The sequence below is a fragment of the Agelaius tricolor genome, unplaced genomic scaffold, assembly GCF_023055355.1.
Source record: "Agelaius tricolor isolate 1412-34295 unplaced genomic scaffold, bAgeTri1.0.p SCAF_18, whole genome shotgun sequence".
Classification (NCBI taxonomy): Eukaryota; Metazoa; Chordata; class Aves; order Passeriformes; family Icteridae; genus Agelaius; species Agelaius tricolor.
Window position 1 is genome coordinate 12064648 of NW_027269278.1, and position 20200 is coordinate 12084847.

Sequence of the window (20200 nt, forward strand, 5' to 3'; positions counted from 1 at the left end):
GCTGGGTTGTGAGTTTTCTCAAGTCTGTCTCAAGCACACACTTGATGTGCTTGCATTTCAATTCCTATCACTGAGAACAGGAGCTCTCCTTGTATCAGCACACCCTTTGTTTGTATTGAGGGAACATCACTGTGAAAACACTTTGCTGGAGGCCCAAAGTCCCTGCCAATGTGCAGCAGCTTGTCCTTGCAGTAAAAACAGTCCCAGACTACACTGAGAAATAAGAAGAAGAGTTGCAAGGAAAGGCAGAAATGCAGCTGCTATCAGTGCCCACATCTGGATAAGACTTCATGGGCTCCAGCTCCTCCTCCTTCCCAAGGATGTGCAAGTGCCCAGCAATGCAGACATTCCTGTTCTGCAGCTCATCTTGCCCCATGCCTTCCCAAGCTGCTTTTCCAGGCAGATTAAAGATTAGCTATGTTCAGCTGCAGCTCTGTCACCAAGCTGCTGATTGATGGCTGCAATTTCAAGATTTTGACAAATGGAAAAAAATCAGTAGAATTGATAGGGCTTTTTGAAGTTCTAAAGTTTTCTTCATGAAGCCCTTCTGGAATCAGCATATGAAAAAGAAGAGGAAGATTTGCAAATTAGTGGTAATCAAAAATTCCTGATGACCAATATTATGGACCCTCCTGAAGATCATTAGCTTGAGATTGCCTAAAATTTTACACTGGAGACTATTAGACATGTTTCCATCTTACTGAGGACACGTTATACTTTCCAAATAGAAAAAGGAAAAAGAAAAAAAAGAAACAGAAAAAAAAATCCAAACCCCTTCTCTTATCTCAAAGGCAAAAAAAAAAAAAAAAAAAGCCAAGAAAATGTTTATAAAGCTGCATTTCCCAGCTGCATTTCTTTGGATCTCACCCCACTTCTGGTAGAGAGATCAGCACTTTAATGGAAACTCAGCTGTGTCAAGATGTTCAGAGACAAAGAAAGATGTTGACACTTTGCCTTCCCAAATAAAAAATTAAATTAAGATTAAACATATATCCTGAGCCCAGATATTCTGTACACCTACAAGAAAATAACTAGATGTACCTGGTTAACAGATCTGCAAAATAGATTTATACTTGGCCACACACAGAATTATAAAAAAAGGACTGAAAGTCATCTACTAGGGTGATTTATTGTCCTGCCTGCATGAAGGGAGGCTGGGGGTTTCCAGGTTGAAAATGTGCAAACTAGGAATACAGATTTTTTTTTTTTTTAATATGAAAGTGGACTATAAAATTGTGAGGTGAAAACTGTAAAAGTTAACTGCTGCTGGTAGTAGGTTTTGGCTCTGGCAGGTGAATTTTGAACATAGGAATTTAATGGCAGAAATCTAATGTTTACCTAGAACATTGATCAAAAATTGACCATAAATATTCTCTGTTTTCCCCTTTTCATGTCTCTACTTAGCTAGGAGATTTCCTCAGACAACCCAGCTAAATATAAATTAAGAGGGACTTTACATGTTACCCTGAAACCTGCTGTTAACAGAGACACTCATGTTTGAGAAAAGCAGGAAATGAATTTGATTCCTTGAAAACTCCATATTCCCCCTTCTGCTGGTATTTATTCCCAATGTTGTCCATGACACACACCCACCAGAAACGCACAGAAACATCTGAGTATTTACTTACTCATTAGCATTCAAGCTAGCTGTGGCTTTGATGATCATGTAGCAGAGTGTAAGGGCACTGAGGAGGCCAAAACTGGCAATAATAAACCATTCTTCTGTTGACAAAGGAAAGGGAGGAAATCACTCGTGGGAGAAAGCGATGCCAATATTTCCCTCAAACACCACTGGCGGAAGGCAAGAGGCTTCTAAGCCATGACTGGCCCCAGGAGGTGAAGCAGAAGGAGGTTAAGCCACAGAGTTACTGACGGGAGAAGGCTAGCAAAGAAGAAGCGGAGAGAGGTGCAGAAAAAAAGCATGGCACAAACAGTATTTCCTGCCTGAGCCCAAGGGTTAGCGATAAAGAAGTTACTTAACAATGTAAAGTGAAATGCAGGATCAAGGGGAATGTAATGAGAACTCTGTCCACCCCCAAGTCAGAGAGACGACTGTCAGGTTGGGTTAGGTTGGGTGAGATGCAGTGCTTCACACAAGCACACCCAAAGTACTGTCACACTTCAACTGTGTCTTTGCCCCCTCCCTCCTGAATTTATGTTATAGTGTTATTTAAAACCCAACAAAATTCAGGATAGATTCCTCAACAGTAAAACATAACTGCAGTTTTCTACTTAATAGACAGATATACAAGGAAAAATAATTTCAATACTAGGGTAGACACATATTAAATAAAAAGTAATACAAAGAAGTGTATTAAAGAATGCTCACTATTAAAAATTCTCCCCAGGATCAACCTGGCATACAGTAACAGTTCAGAATACAAACACTGTTGTTGAACAGCTTTTGGTTTAACTCTGATGCACCAAAGAATGCAGGTGTCATCCATAAATACAAACATTTCAAGAGCCCTTTCTAAAGCTTTACTTTATAAACGTTGTCAGAATGAACTGTTGGTGGTTATTTCCTGTTTTACCCTGGGATCCCATCTGTGCACAAGCAGCACTACAGCTGGGAACAGACAGTAAAAAACACCTTCTGAAAAGGCAATTACTAAAAAGTGAAAACTACAATTTTCCCACCCATGACAAGGAAGCACCACAGCAACAGATCTGTTCTTCTTCAACACAACTGAGTGCAAGGTGAACACTGCATGGCAAAGTGACTTACTGGCTTTGTGGAGAATCCAGATTTTGTATGTGGATTTCTCCATCTCAGATCAGGACATTTCTAGACATGGACTACGTTTTTTATGACATGAGTTTTTTTTGGTTTTTTTTTAATGAGACATTTACTTTGCTACAGCATCTAAAGAAACATTCTTATGAACTGCATTGGTGTCACTGCCTTGTATACATGTATCAGTGGCAACCAGTGTCACTAAGTTCAAAATCTAGATCACAGATGCACATAAACAAACTACAAGCAGAAAATTAGACTGTTGTACTGCACGGATTCTATTTTTCAATTCAGCCAGAAAAACAACCATTTGTGCATCAAGTTGAGACTGTACAGCATATGGAAAACTGATGCAATTCCACCCAATCTGTGTGGAATTTATTATAGTGCTATTGTATATTAAAAACCCTAGGTAAATTCCAGTAAGTGGAAATTTTCCATGCTACTCTTCAGGATAAGAGCTTTCAAGCAGTGCAGGAACAGTTTTCTGATGTTATAAAACACTTGGACAATACTCAAATGTTGGCACATCAAATGCTTCTTTAAGTCACAAATTTTGTAAGAAAAAACACCTGCTAAGTGACGTCAGAATTCCAGTAGCAATGTTCTCAGGGGAAAAAATGTCTGCAGAAATAGCTATCAGCTAAAATATTTATATTTGTATAATTTATTGCATGTAAAGTATTCTGAAGGGGTAAATAACAGTTTTGGCAATCCAGCTTCTTGTGCTGGTTACCGAATTCAGGAAGGTTATTTTGGTGCCATTTCAGTTCATCCAGGGTTCTTTGTACGCGGATCTAAATGGATATACCATTAATAATGGAAGTGTTGGCACTGTCATACCCAGAGTTATTGGTTCCAATAAGGAGCATATGCCTCTTGCAGAGACACTGAGGTCACCTTTGTCCCTGCAGGGACATCCATCACCAGGGCCCTGCAGCACAGAAGGACACACACACGCACACACCACGGAAGCCATAGATGGTGCCGGGAGCCGAAGGACACTTACTTGTCACTGCAATGTTGATCTCTCCTGACCTCGGTGTCAGCTCCCCGTCCTGTGGCAGCTGTGACATGCCCGAGGTGCGCAGGGGCTCCAGGCTGAGGGAGCTCTCGGTGCCGAAGTCGCCGAGCGCCGAGCGCCTGCTCGCCGGCTGCCCCCGCGTCAGCCTCTCCATGTCAAAGGCGATGTTATCTGTGCACGGCACGTTGGGCTGGGAAAACACAGCTCCACGTTACACTGGGGAATGTTCAACCTGCAGCACTCCCACACACTGAATGGAACCACACACACACACACTTTGTTCAGCTGCTGTGGCTGTTCTCAGGTCACACAGGTGAGAAACACATGAACGAACAACTTCTATCTTGTGGCATTCACATGCTCTGAAATAATTCCTTCACCCAGGATTTTTCTCCTGGGAAGCTGAGAAGCCTCAGAGAAAAGGAAAATAATTCTTATCTCATTTGCTTCTCCTCTGTTTTGCTCATGTGGAATGTGTTTGGAGATTGTTTACCCACAGTGATTGTTTAATTGGATTCGGGTGTGAGTTGTTTTGACCCATTGGCCAATCAGGGCCAAGCTGTGTTGAGACTCTGGAAAGAGTCATAAGTTTTCAGTATTATTTTTTTAGCATTTAGTAAGTATCTTTTCTGTATTCTTTAGTATAGTTTAGTATAGTATTCTTTAATATAATATAGTATTATAAAGTAATAAATTAGCCTTCTGAGAACATGGAGTGAGATTCATCATTCCTGCCTTTGTCAGGGCATTCCCAGCAAATACAATACTACCTCTTAAAGAGGAGAAGGAAGAAGCAGAAAAAAGGACTGAGATACAAGGAAGAGACTCAAATACACCTATATCATAGCCTATGACTCCATGGTTTACCACAGTCATGACAAACTCTGAATTTTGTATCCTCTTCTAAAAACCCAGGGATGCTATTAACTGCAAAAACAGGTCATCCACAAAATATCTGCTACTATTTCTTAGGAAATGTGCAAACTTGCGACTGACACAGCTAAAAATGGAGGCCTCATTATTCTCACTGTCTTGAATCAAAAGCCACTTTAGACAGTCTCTCCATATGGTCTTCTCTTACTTTGAAAAGAGCATCACTCCCACTTTGTAATTTTTTCTTCATACAGGAAAGATTAAAAATATCTGCTTTGAGGTTTCACTGCTATCCTTTTGTGAACTGGTCAATGAAAGAAGTCCTTGGGGATCCCTTAAGACATGAGCTGCTTGAGGAAAACTCACTGGCCTTGGCTAGGGTGGGGCTTTTAATGTGCAAATTTAAGACTGCCTACAGGAAGCCACAAGAACAAGAGCTTCAGAGAGTAAATTTAACAAGAAAAGTTGAAAGGACTTGAGAAAAAGGAAGATTACAGAGAATCTAACATAATTCCGGTAGATACTTGTCATAAATGCAAAAATAACAATATATTCTCAACTACCAACCAGGGAAAGAAGGAAAAACAACAAATCAGCACCAAAGAAATCTGTAAAAACCCCCAAATATTTCTGAGTAAGGGTACTGGAACACCCTTCCCCCTCTTTCCCCACAATTATTCTTTCTATTTTGGGTCTCAGACATGGGAGGAAGAGGAAGAGCTCACAACCAAACAACTTACCACAATTCCCAGTGCCTTCAGAATGTTCAGTTTACACATTGGACATGTACAGTGCTCACTGAGCCATGGATCCACACAGATTTTGTGGAATACATGCCTAGAACAGAGAAGGCACATACATAATTTGCAAACAATTCTATTCAATATAATGAAAACTACTCAAACTGTTGGATAGTTGTTTGTTTTTTTTTTTTTAATACATGCAATTCTTAGAATTGTCAGTGTTCTGTGCTAATTGCAGTAATTTAAAGAATAAATTAAAAATATTGCTTGTTGTTGTCTCTCTCTCTTTATTAATAGTTCAGTTAGGAGGAAACACTTGATTTTCATTCCCCCTTCACCCCTCTCCCCATTTTATTGTGGATATGAGTAGTGGATGTAAAGTAGAAGAATGAAAGTAATGCCATTTCCACCAGAACCTTGTCTACAGTCCTGTCTCAGTTCTGATGCAGAATCTTGAGCATAAACTTGGTAGGAAGAGCACAGACCCATCAGCTGTCAATGTTGTTCACAAGTGAGTGGAACCAACCCAAACACACTCCTGTTTGACTTTGAAAAGGCTTTTATAATTATCCCATTGAAGCAGAAAGAAGGCTTTCCCTGCCATCCGTATTTCTTGATATCAAGAGGGAAAACATGTCCATCACCATACAGTTGTCATAAAAATAAAAGGAAAGGCAAACTGGGCTTTCAGAGATGGAAAGGCAAATTGGGCTCCTACTTGCAAAGCAGGGAACTCTGCAATAGGCTACAGTCTGAATTACCTCCTACACTGCATTCAAAATCTTAATCACATACATGGATATAAACGTTGGGATTGATATAAACCAGTATAACAAGAAAGGACTATGCAAAGACCAAAACAAGGTATATAAATTAAAGGAAGTAAAGGAAATGCCCACTTAGCTTTTCAAAAGGCAAAGAACTTTTCAGAGCATATTCATGGCAGGAATGGGTATCACAAAATTGTCTACCCAATACAGCTTTAGTAAATACTCATAATAACCCAGTCTGAGTAACTGCCTATATTAATTCCTATGATAAGAGCCCTGATCCTTCATTTCCAGTGGTGCTGACTGCAGAGCAAGAAGCCAGTAAGAGCAGGCACACCCAAACACGACAGACTGGTGATCATGACAAAGATCAGCAATTACAAGGGCTGCTTAGTCAGCAAAGAGCTGTGCTCTGGAGCCAGCAGGGAAAGGGCAGGGGCAGAACAAGCAGGTCTTGGCATCTATTTGAGGCATCAGCAGGGTCTGGAAGAGGTGGCCACGTGTGCCCCAAGGCAGCACAAAACTGAAATGCTCTTTCTGTTCCCTCCTTGCTCGGGTTACACTTGTGCTCTGTGCCTGAGAAAGCTCATAATGGAATCTGGGAGTTCTTTGCTCCCTATCCCTTGGGATTTTAAAACCAGAGACCAAATAAGGCATGTTACCAGATAATTTTCTATTAAATCTCTGGAAAGCATCCTGAAAGGCCTTCTGAAACTGTTAAACATGGCAAAAGACAGTATATAATTATATAACAGTCTATGTCTACTCAGGCTGATGGAGGGACTAAAGAACATGAACATAATGAAGTTCTAAGCAGCTACAGCTGTATGTCCTACCTGTACTAAGTAAAGATGCAGAATTAGGGTGTAAAATAGTTAACAGAAGATGGACAGGCAGCAAAATAATTTTGCTTATCTCTATCCGAGATAATGCAGGAATAGAAACTTAAAGGACGGCAGTTAGCCACTTGGCTGGCCTGTGTCCTCTAGCAAGCTGGCAATCAGAAAAAACAGGGTATGTACAGGGCCTTCTGTTTAAATCATCACCCAAAATAGACTCACTTCTATTATTATTAAGTCTTAATGTATTCCCTTTATTACTCACAAAACTACAGGAAACAATGTTTAGAAACTCTGGGTGATACATAATGGTTTGAAATATTCTGAAACATACAGAGATACTATTTTTCTAAGTTAGGTAAATTATTACTTTTATTTACTTACATTTGAAGCCTCTTGAGTCTATTTTTTAAAGTAGAACAAACCTGAAAATCTAGTATTTTGGGCAAGAGTAGACATCAAGACTCCACAGAAGTATGAAAACAGCTTTATTACATCATTATTGGCTAATGAGTGCTGTAGAAGCACTCAGATCAAGTGAAGCAGGCGACTGATATAGATGCCAACATGTATCCACTAAATGAGTTATTTTAAAAAGTCATTAGCACTTTGATATATTTATATACACAGCACAATTGTTTTTATGACCTCCTAATTCTTTGCTTTTAGTTCCTAAATCTTCAAGGATGTTTATTAATGTGTTTCAAAGAAGTGCAGTTCTCCAAAGGTTATTGATTTAGAAAGTATGGCTCTACCTACTTACAGTTTCTCTACCTCTTAAAAAGTTTGCTGATAACATCATTGTGGCTCAGGCTCTGTCTGGATTTCTCTGTTTGCAAGAGTTAAAGAGCAGTTATACAGCAATGACGACAGCAAACAAGAATTATTTCAAAACCTCACCCTAACAAAGTAAGCCCTTGCAATTTCTGCTCTCACAAACCTCCTCCATCTTCCTACTTCTGTAATTGGTATTCCAAGACCATAAACGTGACGAGTTCCCAGCCAGCTGCTCTTGGTCACGACAGCTGCTGACATTCCCCAGGAGCCACACGCTGGGAGTCAGGTGTGACAATGCCTGGGGAGCCACAGCTGGGAGCCAGGGGTGACACAGGCTGGGGCTGGAGGATGGGAGCCAGGGGTGACACAGGCTGGGGCTGGAGGATGGCAGTCAGGGGTGACACAGGCTGGGGCTGGAGGGTGGCAGTCAGGGGTGACACAGGCTGGGGCTGGAGGGAGCAGGGCCAGCAGCCAGGCTGGCAGCACTGACAGAGTCTCCCATGCAGGCACAGCTCCAGGCAGGTGACCTGCAGGTATTTTTCCACTCTGTCAGCACACCCAATCCAGCTGCCCTCCAGCTGGTAATAAACACCATAACACTGACTCTTGTACAACACAGCTTCTTTGCAGCATTTCACGGGGGAGAAAGTGACTTAGGAATCTTTTGGTGGTGTAAGGCCTCCAAATTCACACATCACAGAAGGAGAAGGGCTGAATGATGTACAAGTTCTGTCTCCCTAGAGCTCACTGCCCTTCCCTGCTCTCAGTGCAGCATCCCACCAAAGGGACCTTTGCTGCTGCAAAGGAGGTTCTTTGGCTACTGCTGGAGGCAGCTGCTCTCCTAGCCCTGGGGTCCAAGGCACTGCAGGAAGCAGAAAGGATGCCATCAAGACTCTATGTTGATTTGGTCTTAAAAAGGCAGCTATTTGCAGTAGCACAGAATCAAACATGAAAATCTGAAAATCCAGTTTAGTCACTTTTGTCACTTTGCTCCTTCTTGCCCAGGACAGATATTAAAAGTTTGGCTCAAAAGACATTTATTTTATAGTATTTGCTACTCTTTTAATGATTTTCCTATCTTTTTAATTCATTGCTTCCTTCCTTGGCCATCTTTCTGCCCCTTCCAATGTCATTTTTTGTTCTTCTCTAACCTGTCACTTTGCTCTCCCCTTCCCTTATCTCTCACTAATCCTTCACACTACCCACTCCTGATCACTTTTCACCTAGTGCCTGTTCAGCCCCTAGGTGCAACAATGTGATGGTAGAATAAAGTTATCTGAATAAGGAAAACTGTCCATGAAGTTTGTCTTTTGCTAGGATCCCTCTCACATTTGCTTCCTCTACTCACTTTTCACTTGCATAATGACATTCACAAAAGACACATTCCTCAAGCTTGGAAGCCTAAAACAGATGGCTGCTTGTCCCTCTATGCACTAAAGCCATAGATATGTCCACAGGCTGCTGGTCCTGAACACCTCTCTCTGAAGCAAAAATGAACTACTGCAAACAAGGCAGTTGAATTTCTACCATTTCACTTTAGTTTATTTTTAAATTTGCCACAATTTCCCACATGCCACAAACCTTTACATCACAAATGTGGTCTTTCACTACAGAATTTTAGGTGCAGCTTGCTCAGCTGCTGGTAGATTTTGCCTGCTGTGTGTCTGCCCAGACCACATTCCTCTGCTGAAGCACAGTGTGACAGACCATACTTAACTGCAGAGAACAACTGTGCTACTAAAGGGAAAGGCTACTTTTAAATTGATGAAAGCAGCAAAGATGTCACGTGTCAGTGATTCCTTCTGTCTAATGATTACAACAGGCACAGTGAGAACTTCTAGCCTTTTATTTGCTTCCTCTTGGTCAAGTGATTTTCTCCATGGTTTCCTTGCAATTTATTTTATCATCTGGCTTAAAAACTCTCTTGTAGGCTTTGTTTTATTGTCTGTGTGCTGTTTTTTTCTTATTTTTTTCTTTTTTTTTTTTTTTAACTAACATTGCATGGTGCACTAAAATAGAAGGTTGAAATATGAGGAAGCAGAAAGAAGTTAAACCTCCATAACAAGATTTGGGGATAAGCATCCCAGGTACTGAAGACTGAAAAATCTCACATGGAATCTGAAATTTATTGGGCCCATCTTTGAAGGTACTAGTTGGCTTTTCATCTACAAATATAAAAATGTCTTGTGGAAAGCATCCATCTCACTGTGTCTAGCCTAGATGGTTTTGCACTTAACTTAAAAGCTGGGCTGCAGCAAATGAAAAGTGAGATGTAAAAAAGAAGTAGAGAGCGAACATAAAAGTCGTCATACAGCCTTTGGCAGCAATGTAATCTGAGCCTTTGCTGACCTTACCTTCTTGTGAAAAACAGAACAGAAAATGATCTACACAAGAGCCTTGATCTCCCCTTTACATGGGAAACTGCACTGGGGCAGGTTGTGCTGAGGTGGCAGCCAGGTGCACCTGCACAGAGCTCCCTGAGCAGCTCCAAGTACCCCTGAGAGCCCAGGGCTCCTGGCTGCAGGACTGCAGCTCAACAAAGGCATCTGAAGAAAAAGGACTTTTCTTATTTTTTTTTATAATTTAAAAAATAAATCAATGAGCACCTTGTTCAAATGGTCTGTATGGTATCTGTGGATATGAGCAACATCTCCACTGCTTGCAAAGGGGCAGTTGTTTAACTAAGGAAGTTGGCTTTAAATCCCAACTCTGGCCTTGTGCTCAGTGGGAACAGCTGTTTTCCTATCAGGAAGAGTCATTCTCTCTTCACTGGCAAGGGCTCCTCCTGCCCTTTGTTCAGTACCAAGAGAAAGGCACAGAAGAGTGGGACTTGTGACCTTTCATTCCATGTCCTTGAGCCTCACAGTAGAACTACACAAGAGAAGCTTTCTTAAGAGGCAGTATACAAAACAATCATCTCAGTGGTCCATAACTGGTGGGCAGTTTCCAGAAGTTCCTCCTCTAATTTCTGAATAACCTTCTGCATAACATATCAAAAGAGCAAGGCTTAATTCACCTATACAAGCTTCACTCAAGATTGCAATAAATGATGTAACTCTGAAATATTTACTTTACACTTGGGAGTACATTTTTTAGGGCAAGAGGACATAAACTTTGAGTAAAAATGACTGAATTGTAAAAAAGAAATGCAGATATATCCACATGACCAAAGGCTCCTAAATCTAAGCCCTTCTATTCCTAAATATTTTAATGAGAGTTTCTAAATAATCAGTTGTAGGGCATTTTAGCTAAACAATACTGAGAATCTAAAACAGGTCATTGTTTCCTGCTGTCCAAGAGGTAAGGAACACAGAGAACAGTAAATTGAATTAGATTTTTGGCTACAGAAGTATAATGCACACATATTTTGATCAGTAAGATAGAAAATACTACTGTTTTCCTTTCATGATTATGGAAATACCCTGCACATTAGAAGATATTCAAGCTATTCAGAACAGCCTGCAGGAGGATTTAGAAGACCAATAACGAGCTCTTATGTGCTGCTGCTGCCTGACTGGAGATCAACTCCAACACATGACTTTGCTGCTTCTAGAGTATCATGCAGAACCATTTATGTACCAAGCACAAGCCAAGTTACTGGATCTTGCTGCATGTATACAACCTAATTTACACGTGGGTTTTGTGCCTGGAGACGAAGAGAAAGCTTTGCATTTCAGAACACAAGGGAAAGATGTCCTTGGTAATGCTTAATGCTAACAAAATGTATGATTCATCAAAATCAGCCACCAGGTGGAAAAGTATTTAAAAGCATCTCAAAGAGAAAATGTCCCTAAACAACTCAAGAATGGAATTGGAATGGAAGCAAACTAAAAACCTGTAAATGTCAACACAATGCTATAAAAAGGGGAGGAAGTTGTTACATTTTAAGCAGTAATGCAGAATCACCAGCAAGTACAAATCTTCATACACAAGCCAAGATCACACTGCATTGAAGAGACCAAAGACAGATGACAGCACAGTGGCTGACTAATGTCAGGAGGTATGAAGGTTGCAAAGACTGCATTTCCATTCCCTACAGTTTCAAAAACCAGCAGCCAGTTGTTGCACATTTACAGTGCAGAATGCTGCAGCTGTACCTCACTCATTATACTGAAGTTTTTTGAGTCTGCCCATCACTTGGTCCTTTAACTTGCAGTCCTCCACCTCACTGCAATCTCAACTCCAATTGCCAATATCTTTAATATAATTCCATTTAATCTCCATTGTCCTAACAGTGCCAGCACCCACCTTCACACCTTCTGGCACCACAGTCTAAAATAAAGTGTCTGTAATTAGGACTGGAAACATCCAACAAATGCATTTGTGAATTACAATGCACCCATTACATGAAATGAAGCAAAAGAGAAGAGTTTCCAAACAAAGCAACTTTATTCTCTTACTTGCATGGCAAAATGCGAACAACATCATTCTGCTTGTAACTTTCAATGCAGACAGCACAATGATCAAAGTCTGGGTCTGTTTCCTAAAATGAACAGAATGAGAATTCAAGTCAAGAGTTGAGGCTATGACAAATGTCAAAGTAGTTGTGACTGGTACATGAACAGCACTGTGCCAAGTGGCTGTTATTAAACCACAAACCCAGTGACCGGATAATTATATTCCAACATGACTTAAGCAAGAAAAGCATCTCATACATGCAAAACTGCCCTTTCTTGGAGCTGGTAAATCATCATTTCATACATAAGCTAAGGCCTAAGATGATTCTAATGTTCAGTGAAATCATTATAAAATATGGTAGAGACTTTCCTAGATTTCCTTTTTTTCCGTGCAGTTTTGAGCTAACATTTCTATTTTATCCAGGATTTTTTTTGTTTGCTTGTTTTGGCAGAATAAAATTTCTGGGGCTCATTTTTACAGCCAGAATGAGCACCATTACTTAGTACAGAGTAGTCCCATATTTATGTCTGCTGCTTACTTGCAGAATTATCATCATTCTTATCAAGACATGAATATGAGGATCACTGATTGACCAGCTCCTCCCTTTTCTGTTTTCCAGAAGTTATGATTTTTTAAAATTACATTTTAAAATATGATATTTTAAAATCTCAAATGAAAAAGGGGGGACTTCGTTTATATATAGATATGGCATCAACAATACATATTTAAAATGTTTGGACCTGTGACAGAAAACAGGTTGTGCCTTCTCTTAGCTCAACTTCATTATTCTTTTTGATGCCAAGCAGCTACAAGCCAGACACCAAGACAGAGACCAGAGCAAGGCCCCACAGAGAATCCTGATGGCTCCTCTGAGGAAGAAAAGGTTTTTCCCACTCTGTTCACCTGCATGTGCACTTCGTGCAGTCTGTACTGCAACCTACACAGCACTTGCCAGCTCTGAATTTATGCTGTCAAGACAACAGCACTGTTTTACATGGAAAGGTTCCTCTAATTTGTATGTTCTCCCATTCCAGAAAAGATTTAGTGCAGTGGGCTGTTTTGAAATAGAACTACATAGGGAGGGAAGAAGAACAGAAAGACATTTGCTCTGCCTTCGCTCTGGAAGCAAATTTTCCTATCACTTCCTAATTTCCCACTGCTGATAGCGTTGATAAGAAAGAAAAAAGGAATCACAATAAAAAGGCCATAAGAAATAATATTTTAAAAATCAAATCATAGCCAGAATTCCCCTGTTTTTTGAAAATTAGACCTAAAAGTTGAGGAAGATTTAATGACTATTTTTTTTCCTTTCAGAATCAAAAATAAAGCAATACTGCTCTCAAAAGTGGAAAAAGTTAGGACATAGCACACCATATATTTTAGTCTGTATACTAGCAAGAAATATTCTTGGAGTAACTTTGACTGAAATACCTTTTTACTCCCCCCCTTAACTTACTAAATAGTTGTATTTTACTTATTATCTTCAATTACCTGTCTTTTGAATTTATTTTTCCTTTACAGAACTTACATATGATAAGGTTCTAAGCTTTAAAATTCCACATAAACAATGCCAGTTCTATCTACTCATGGCAGGACACCCTCCCAGTCAGCCAGCACACAAAACCACCCTCAGACACAGTTGCCAGATGGAGTGCAAATAGTTTTTAAGCAGGAAAACCTTCTTTGAAACACACAGCACACATCAATACTAACAATTACACAAAATACTGTGCCACAATAGGACAAAGTAAGCCTCCAACAAGAAAGGCAAAGTCATAATTCACAAACCAAAGAAAAAAATGAGATTGTTTCCCCAGTAAAAAATAAACATGATGTTCAAGTTTATCATGTTGAGATCTTATTATTATACCTTATCACCCTTCTTTACTGTCCTGGTTGTCAATTTACCAATGGCTTTCTTGGCAGCATCTCCAAGACGACGCTAATAAAGTGATAAAGAAGAGAACACAAATTAACCCTGATAAACAAGCTTCATTAGTGTCCTTTACAATGACTTATTTGGACTCAATAATACCACTGCAATACACACTATGGCAGCAGGCCAACACATAAAACAAAATGCAAACACAGCAAAGCACAGAGATTTGTTGAGAAGGAAAAATAGCCAACAGTTGAATCCTCAAATGCTCTCCCACAAGCATGGGCATAAAACTCATGGACTGTATAGAGACCCATAGAAGTGAATCAACATTGATGTGCAAACCTAATCAAACCCAGGTTGCAGGACAAAAGCTGAAGCAATATCCCCTTCCCGGTTATTTCCATTATATTCTGTTCATACTGGTTTTTATTCAGTGTGCTGTAATATACTACTTGTTCTCTTAAGCTTGAATTATTTTTGTATTTCCACTCTGAGCAGGCTGACCCTACTCTGAGATGCAAAAGATCCTCCCAGTGTAACCTAGTTTCTCTCTTGCTATTACTCAAAACCATCAGGATCTCATAAAAGAAAAAAAGATGGGTCACAAAATCTAAATAAGCCAATACAGACTTAAATAAAGCTGAAATTAATACTGAGGATAACCTCAATCTGAATGCAGAGGCCAAACTTTTTTGCTGTTTATGCTGCTTTATGACCACCACAGCTGGATGGAAGGAGTTTTTTCTGACATCCAAGTGCTGATTCCTACTGAAATGCCCAGCTCATAAAGAACAGCTGTTTGTCACCGTTTTCCCACTGGGGTCCCAGAGATGGGCACTGATTGAAACAAAGATCCCATCATCTTCCTTCATGGACATGAGACATCACACTTGGTTAACAACTGACTTAAAAAGCAGAAGTGAAGTATTTTCTCTTTCCTCTCCAACCTGTACTAAGTACTCTGTCCTTGAAAGAGATAGGCTGCTTCTCAGAATGCAGCTCTCAAAACCTCTCCTGCAGCCTGCAATGAATGTGTGGAGGTTTGTGCCCACCTTCTCTAAAACTGAAACCCAAATCCTTCATAGGGAGTACCTCCTGTATCACACATTTCCCCACATGCAAACTGCAATGAAAGTTGCTTGTATTTGTGAAACACAGTGACCTCAGAAGTCTGTATCACAACTGACTGTACCACTTATTCTAAAATTACATAAGCACTTTTCTTCCTTGTGATTTTCACAGAACAGCAGCTCTTATTTTATATTTTTTAGAACAAGGATTTGGAAAAAATCAGATAGACAGTCCCAGCTACTGAAGTACATCCATGTAGGAAGCACAGCATCAGAAGCAGAGCTGGGATGGGAAATTATATGCTTGCTAAAGTCAGAAATCTCACCCTAACTTCAATTTGCAAGAATTTGGTCAATTTAAGCCGATCTAAATTACATGCTCCAGAACAAGCATATTGGCCTGAGTACTTAATGACACAGAACACACTGGGCACACTGCTGGAGTAGATAACCATTGCATAACCAAAAGCATGATTACTAAGAGAGGAACGAGGCTGAAATGGCATTTAACTAAAATGCTCAACTCCACCAGCTAAGTAAATGTGGGGAGTATCTACATTTCGTTCTACTGCATGTGACTGTATATGCACTACAAGAAATGTTAAAGATTATTTTCACATTGAAAGCATAGTATTTCAGCAGAACTCCTCCAACATATTGAAGTTCTTTTACGTAAATAGATTTGCTAAATAATAACTTCCATCTCTTCCGTTTGAGAGGTCAACCTCTTCCATTTTCTAATTTTAACAAATACTCTTTCATGCTAACACTGGAAATGCTCAGGATTTGCTATTTTGCTAAGTTAGGGCACAGGCACACAGCATATGCTTGCTTTTAAAACCCACAACTGTCTGGATGGAAAAGGTCACTTCCACATGCAAGAGTTTCACACCTCCGGCGGAAGCGCGCAAGAACGGCGATGTGAAATACCAATATCTACTTGTGCTATCTACAAAACACAGCAAGTTTTTGATGGCTTTGATTTGAAAACTGGAAAAACTTGTGCCTTGACATAACTTAAAAACAAGATCATAGCCTAAACCAAGTTATTTCATCACTAACAGTAGAGTCTTTGTGAAAGCTCTCAAAGCTCTTTAAAAATAAGCTGTAGCTGTCGCCACCTTCTTATTAAAGTTTAATAAGCTCAGCTTTTTAAACCACATAAAATTTTCATCAAGTTTCTCCTGACCTTTGTAAAAATCTAAAGAAAGAAAAAAGGTCATAAGAGCCCTTTCCCAATGGAGCAACTGTTTTGAAACGTGGACATTTGGAAAGAACCTAAAGCCATGTAGGGGATAGAGAAGGCACAATTTAGTATTCCACAGACATTCATTAAATTATAGTTATATTTAAAGTTTCACCATCCCAAGGGACCACACTAAGTACTGGCTACAGTGTGGTCATTTAAGAATGACATCCTTAAGAAAATCTACAGGATGCCCATGGGACCTGCAGCATCAGACACTATTTATAGTAACTGAAAAGGAAATCCTGTGCCACAGCCGAAGTTTTGCAAGTTTGGATTTATTTTAGGTCTGACAGAACACAAAAAAAACCTGGCCCACAGTCAGCTGCTGTGTACCAGCTGTAATTTGGGGGAAAGGGGTGACAGTGCCTAGAGGTCAGGAAGTTTCTAAGTTAGCCTTGACAGAGAGGCAGGGCAAAGAGGGCACTGTGGATTTCCTGAGGTTTACTGACCCTTCTCAATAAAAGCCAAGGCACACTGTGGAAGGTCATTAAGTCCACACTAGTAAAACATTTACTTCTAAAGTTTATTTGTGTTTGAGTTGACAGCTTGATTTAGTCTAGATCTCTGAGTATGGCCATATATAACTCAGTGCTTAAACAAATTAAGAATTGAAAAAAAATGTAAGAAAGGCATATTGGACACAATTTTTATTAAAATACATGACCAGGGGTGATCCTTACCAAGGGTGATCTTAAATAAAGTTGAAAGTTAACACAGATCACTAAGCAGCTCTACACCTAAGTTTTCCTACCCTAATATTCATAACAGATTATGGTGCGGGAATACTTTTGTACAATTTATGAACTACCTTAACTATTACAGAACATATCCTTAAGAGCATTGAGAGAATTTGTAACATTTGCTCAGTGTTTTCCTACACTACACAAGTTGATTCACAATTTAACTTTCCTCCTCATTCCCAACATACATCCAGTACGTATTACTCAGGCAACACAGAATTCATCTGACTTTTGGACTTACACAAACCAAAGCTCAAGTATTTTGCTTCAGTTTGATTCCTTCCTGCCATGTAATAGGATCTATACTATTGCTGCTCAGATGAAAACACTTTGCTGCATAAAAATCCTTTTCTGGCAACATGCTCTGCCTTGGAACAAAGAGATTCTGAACACTAGTTTGATGGGCATTCCTTATTTGTTCTCTATTGATTATTGTATACTGAAATATTATCTCCATAACTTAAGAGAAAAGAAGAGACCCCTTACCTGATTCCTGTCACGTGCACTTGTGTACCTGATCTTCTGGATGAAGTAAAATATTAACCATGCTGAAGAAATGATCATCAAAACAATGAATGATATTGACACAAAGACTAGAGAGCCCCGACTGAAGTTCTTTGGAGGAACACGGGACCCCACTGCTATGGCCATCAGGACAGAGATGTTCTTTTCCAAGTAATTCAGGATCTCCTTAACCTTTGATTCTGTAATCATGACAGCAACAATGTCTCCAGTTCCTATAAAAAGGGGAAAAAAGTTTAAGTTCTATTTTAAATTAACATGGCATGCTGCTCACAAGATTTTCCAAATGCAAAGCCATTTGACAACTCAAGAGGTTTCAATCTAAGCCATCTGTGGCACATGGAACGTGCTACTGGGCACTCTACTCACGCCTTGTCCTTCAAATTCAGATTTTCAATTTTGCCCTAAACTCTCTGCAGCTCCACACATAGTAACAGATCTCTGCTGCTGGTACACAGTACTTCCCACATTGTAATTACTGTGTGCAGTCTGAACAAGCTTTCAGAAGTGTATTTGTTTCAGATCTGAAGCCGTGAATACCTAAACAGGCAACTCTCAGAAAAACATTCAGGACTTGAGTGAGAATATTGCTCGAGTGCCCTTAGCATAGGCAGTGCTATGGAGAGTTATGCAAGTTCCCCTGTGTGGTTATGTGGCTGCAAAGTAGAAGAGAATTGAAAAAACTTGGCAGAAGTTTGGCTGCTGATTTTATCACCCATACAAAGACATGCTTGATAGGATCTCAAAGAGGCTGTCAGCTTCATCAGCTCCATTTTCAATGTGCAGCCCATCTGTTTTCATAGTGTCTTGCCTCTAGACTATTTCCTGTCCCAAAGGGAAAATTATTGGTACAAGGATAATAGGAAAACCATAAGCCTTGCTGAAAAAGAACAAAAATCACCTATAGAGCAGAGAGAGCACCTATGTTTTAAAGCAAAGACCTCATTAAAAAAAGAGGATCTTGAACACAGGGTAATTCTAAGTTAAAAGAAAGAAAATTTTTAGAAAAACCAAAGCCAGAAAGAAAAAAAAAAAACTCGTGAAGTTTCATTTTTATTCATCCAGACTTATTTGCTTCCAATACTAAAAACCCTTTCAAGACCTATTTTCAAAATGCTTGCAAAATCTGTTCATCTGTCTGTTCCATCTGCTTGCTCCAACTCACATTCCCTCAGAGAGGAACTGTATAAGGCAAACGACTTCAGCACCAAGATTCTGGATTTAGAGTGGATTTAAGCTACAGAGAACCTAGTGTGACAGTAGAGAACATGAGGTCCTATTTTAACACAAAGCATTTGTTCAAAGTCTTTTAATCACAACCTAATTTTTAAGAAGCTACTGTATCCACAAAATGATGTTCAAGAGCCCAAAGAGCAGCACCTCTGAAACCCTGGGCACAATATTTCAGGCTGACAGCTACATAATTTTCCAAAATGGGGACTTATAATAGAGTTGTGCAAGAGCCTTAAATATTCCCTTGTTACTCTTTGAATTTACCATGTTAAATAGTAACATTAAGAGTCACTACCATCAGTTTTCCTATTAAGTTCACTAACGTTGGTGATGTGGATTGTGCTGACAAAATTACTCAAAAGAATCAAAACTGATAATATCAGAAGTTAAAATTTTCACAATAATTAAAAAAAACCAAGCCCACTCCACAGCCCTCAAATTGCTTTCCTCAAGAAATTTAAACTTTATTTAAGATTGAAATTACAAAGTCATTCAGGCCTTGTCCTGCTAACATGGGACCGAATAGGAAAATAAAGTGTTTCTTTCTGAATATTTTTGAAACAGTGCCACAGGATTCAAAAGCTTTGAATACCAATGAAAACTCAACACAATGTATTTAATCTCTAGTATAGCACAGACTCACACAAGATCAACTTTAATCCAGCTCTCAAGAGACACTTCAATACCACGTTTGGTTTCATGCAAAAGCAATCAAGATATTTAAAAGCCAGCAAATCTTAGAGTAAAAGTCCATCACTAGCTTTATTTTCATGGACATCTACCCAGTTTCCTATTTGTCTGGTTGGGAAGATAGTTGCTGCCCAGACCTGCAGCACATTTTTACAGCACAAGAGATAACCTTCCTGCAAGATCCTGTATTTAGATGCAGCACGTGCTCCTGCAACCCCAAATCTCTGCAGCTCAGATAGTGCAAGATCAATCAAGAGCAGATAATTTATATTGCTTGATATTTTCCCCAGACTTCACTTCTGTTCTTTATATCTAGTTCAGCCAGGGTAGAAAAGCAGGGAAGGGTACAGGAAGACTGTATTCCCCAGAGCACATGTTGTGCTAAGCTTCCCCAGGAGGAATTTATTTGCACTGAGAAATTATGTTAGTATCAAATTATCAAGCTAAAGCACTCAGTCTAACATTCTAACATGATTTATAGTTATCTGCAAAGCAAAGATGACAAAGATCTTCTGATACTAGTCCCGCTCTATCTGAATCCAAAGCTGAAGCCTCTACCTATTCCCTGCTGCCCAGGGAATGTGACAAAGCTGACAATCTGTCACGCGTTTTATATAAAGCCCAGCACAATGGGAACCTCTGGCATCACTGCA

At 39.7% G+C, this 20200-nt stretch overlaps 1 protein-coding gene across 6 annotated transcripts in view; it reads right to left on the reverse strand.

The window, feature by feature from the left end:
- RNF130 (ring finger protein 130) overlaps positions 1–20200 on the reverse strand; it is a 55492-nt gene that overhangs the window by 13899 nt on the left and 21393 nt on the right. For 3 of the 6 annotated variants that reach the window (XM_071443348.1, XM_071443344.1, XM_071443349.1), the window contains 5 exons: positions 17589–17839; positions 14032–14103; positions 12164–12246; positions 5375–5471; positions 3747–3951 (listed from right to left, as the gene is read on the reverse strand). In XM_071443348.1, coding sequence (XP_071299449.1) covers positions 3747–3951; positions 5375–5471; positions 12164–12246; positions 14032–14103; positions 17589–17839 — 708 coding nt within the window. The other 3 variants (XM_071443343.1, XM_071443345.1, XM_071443346.1) reach the window with 2 other exon arrangements.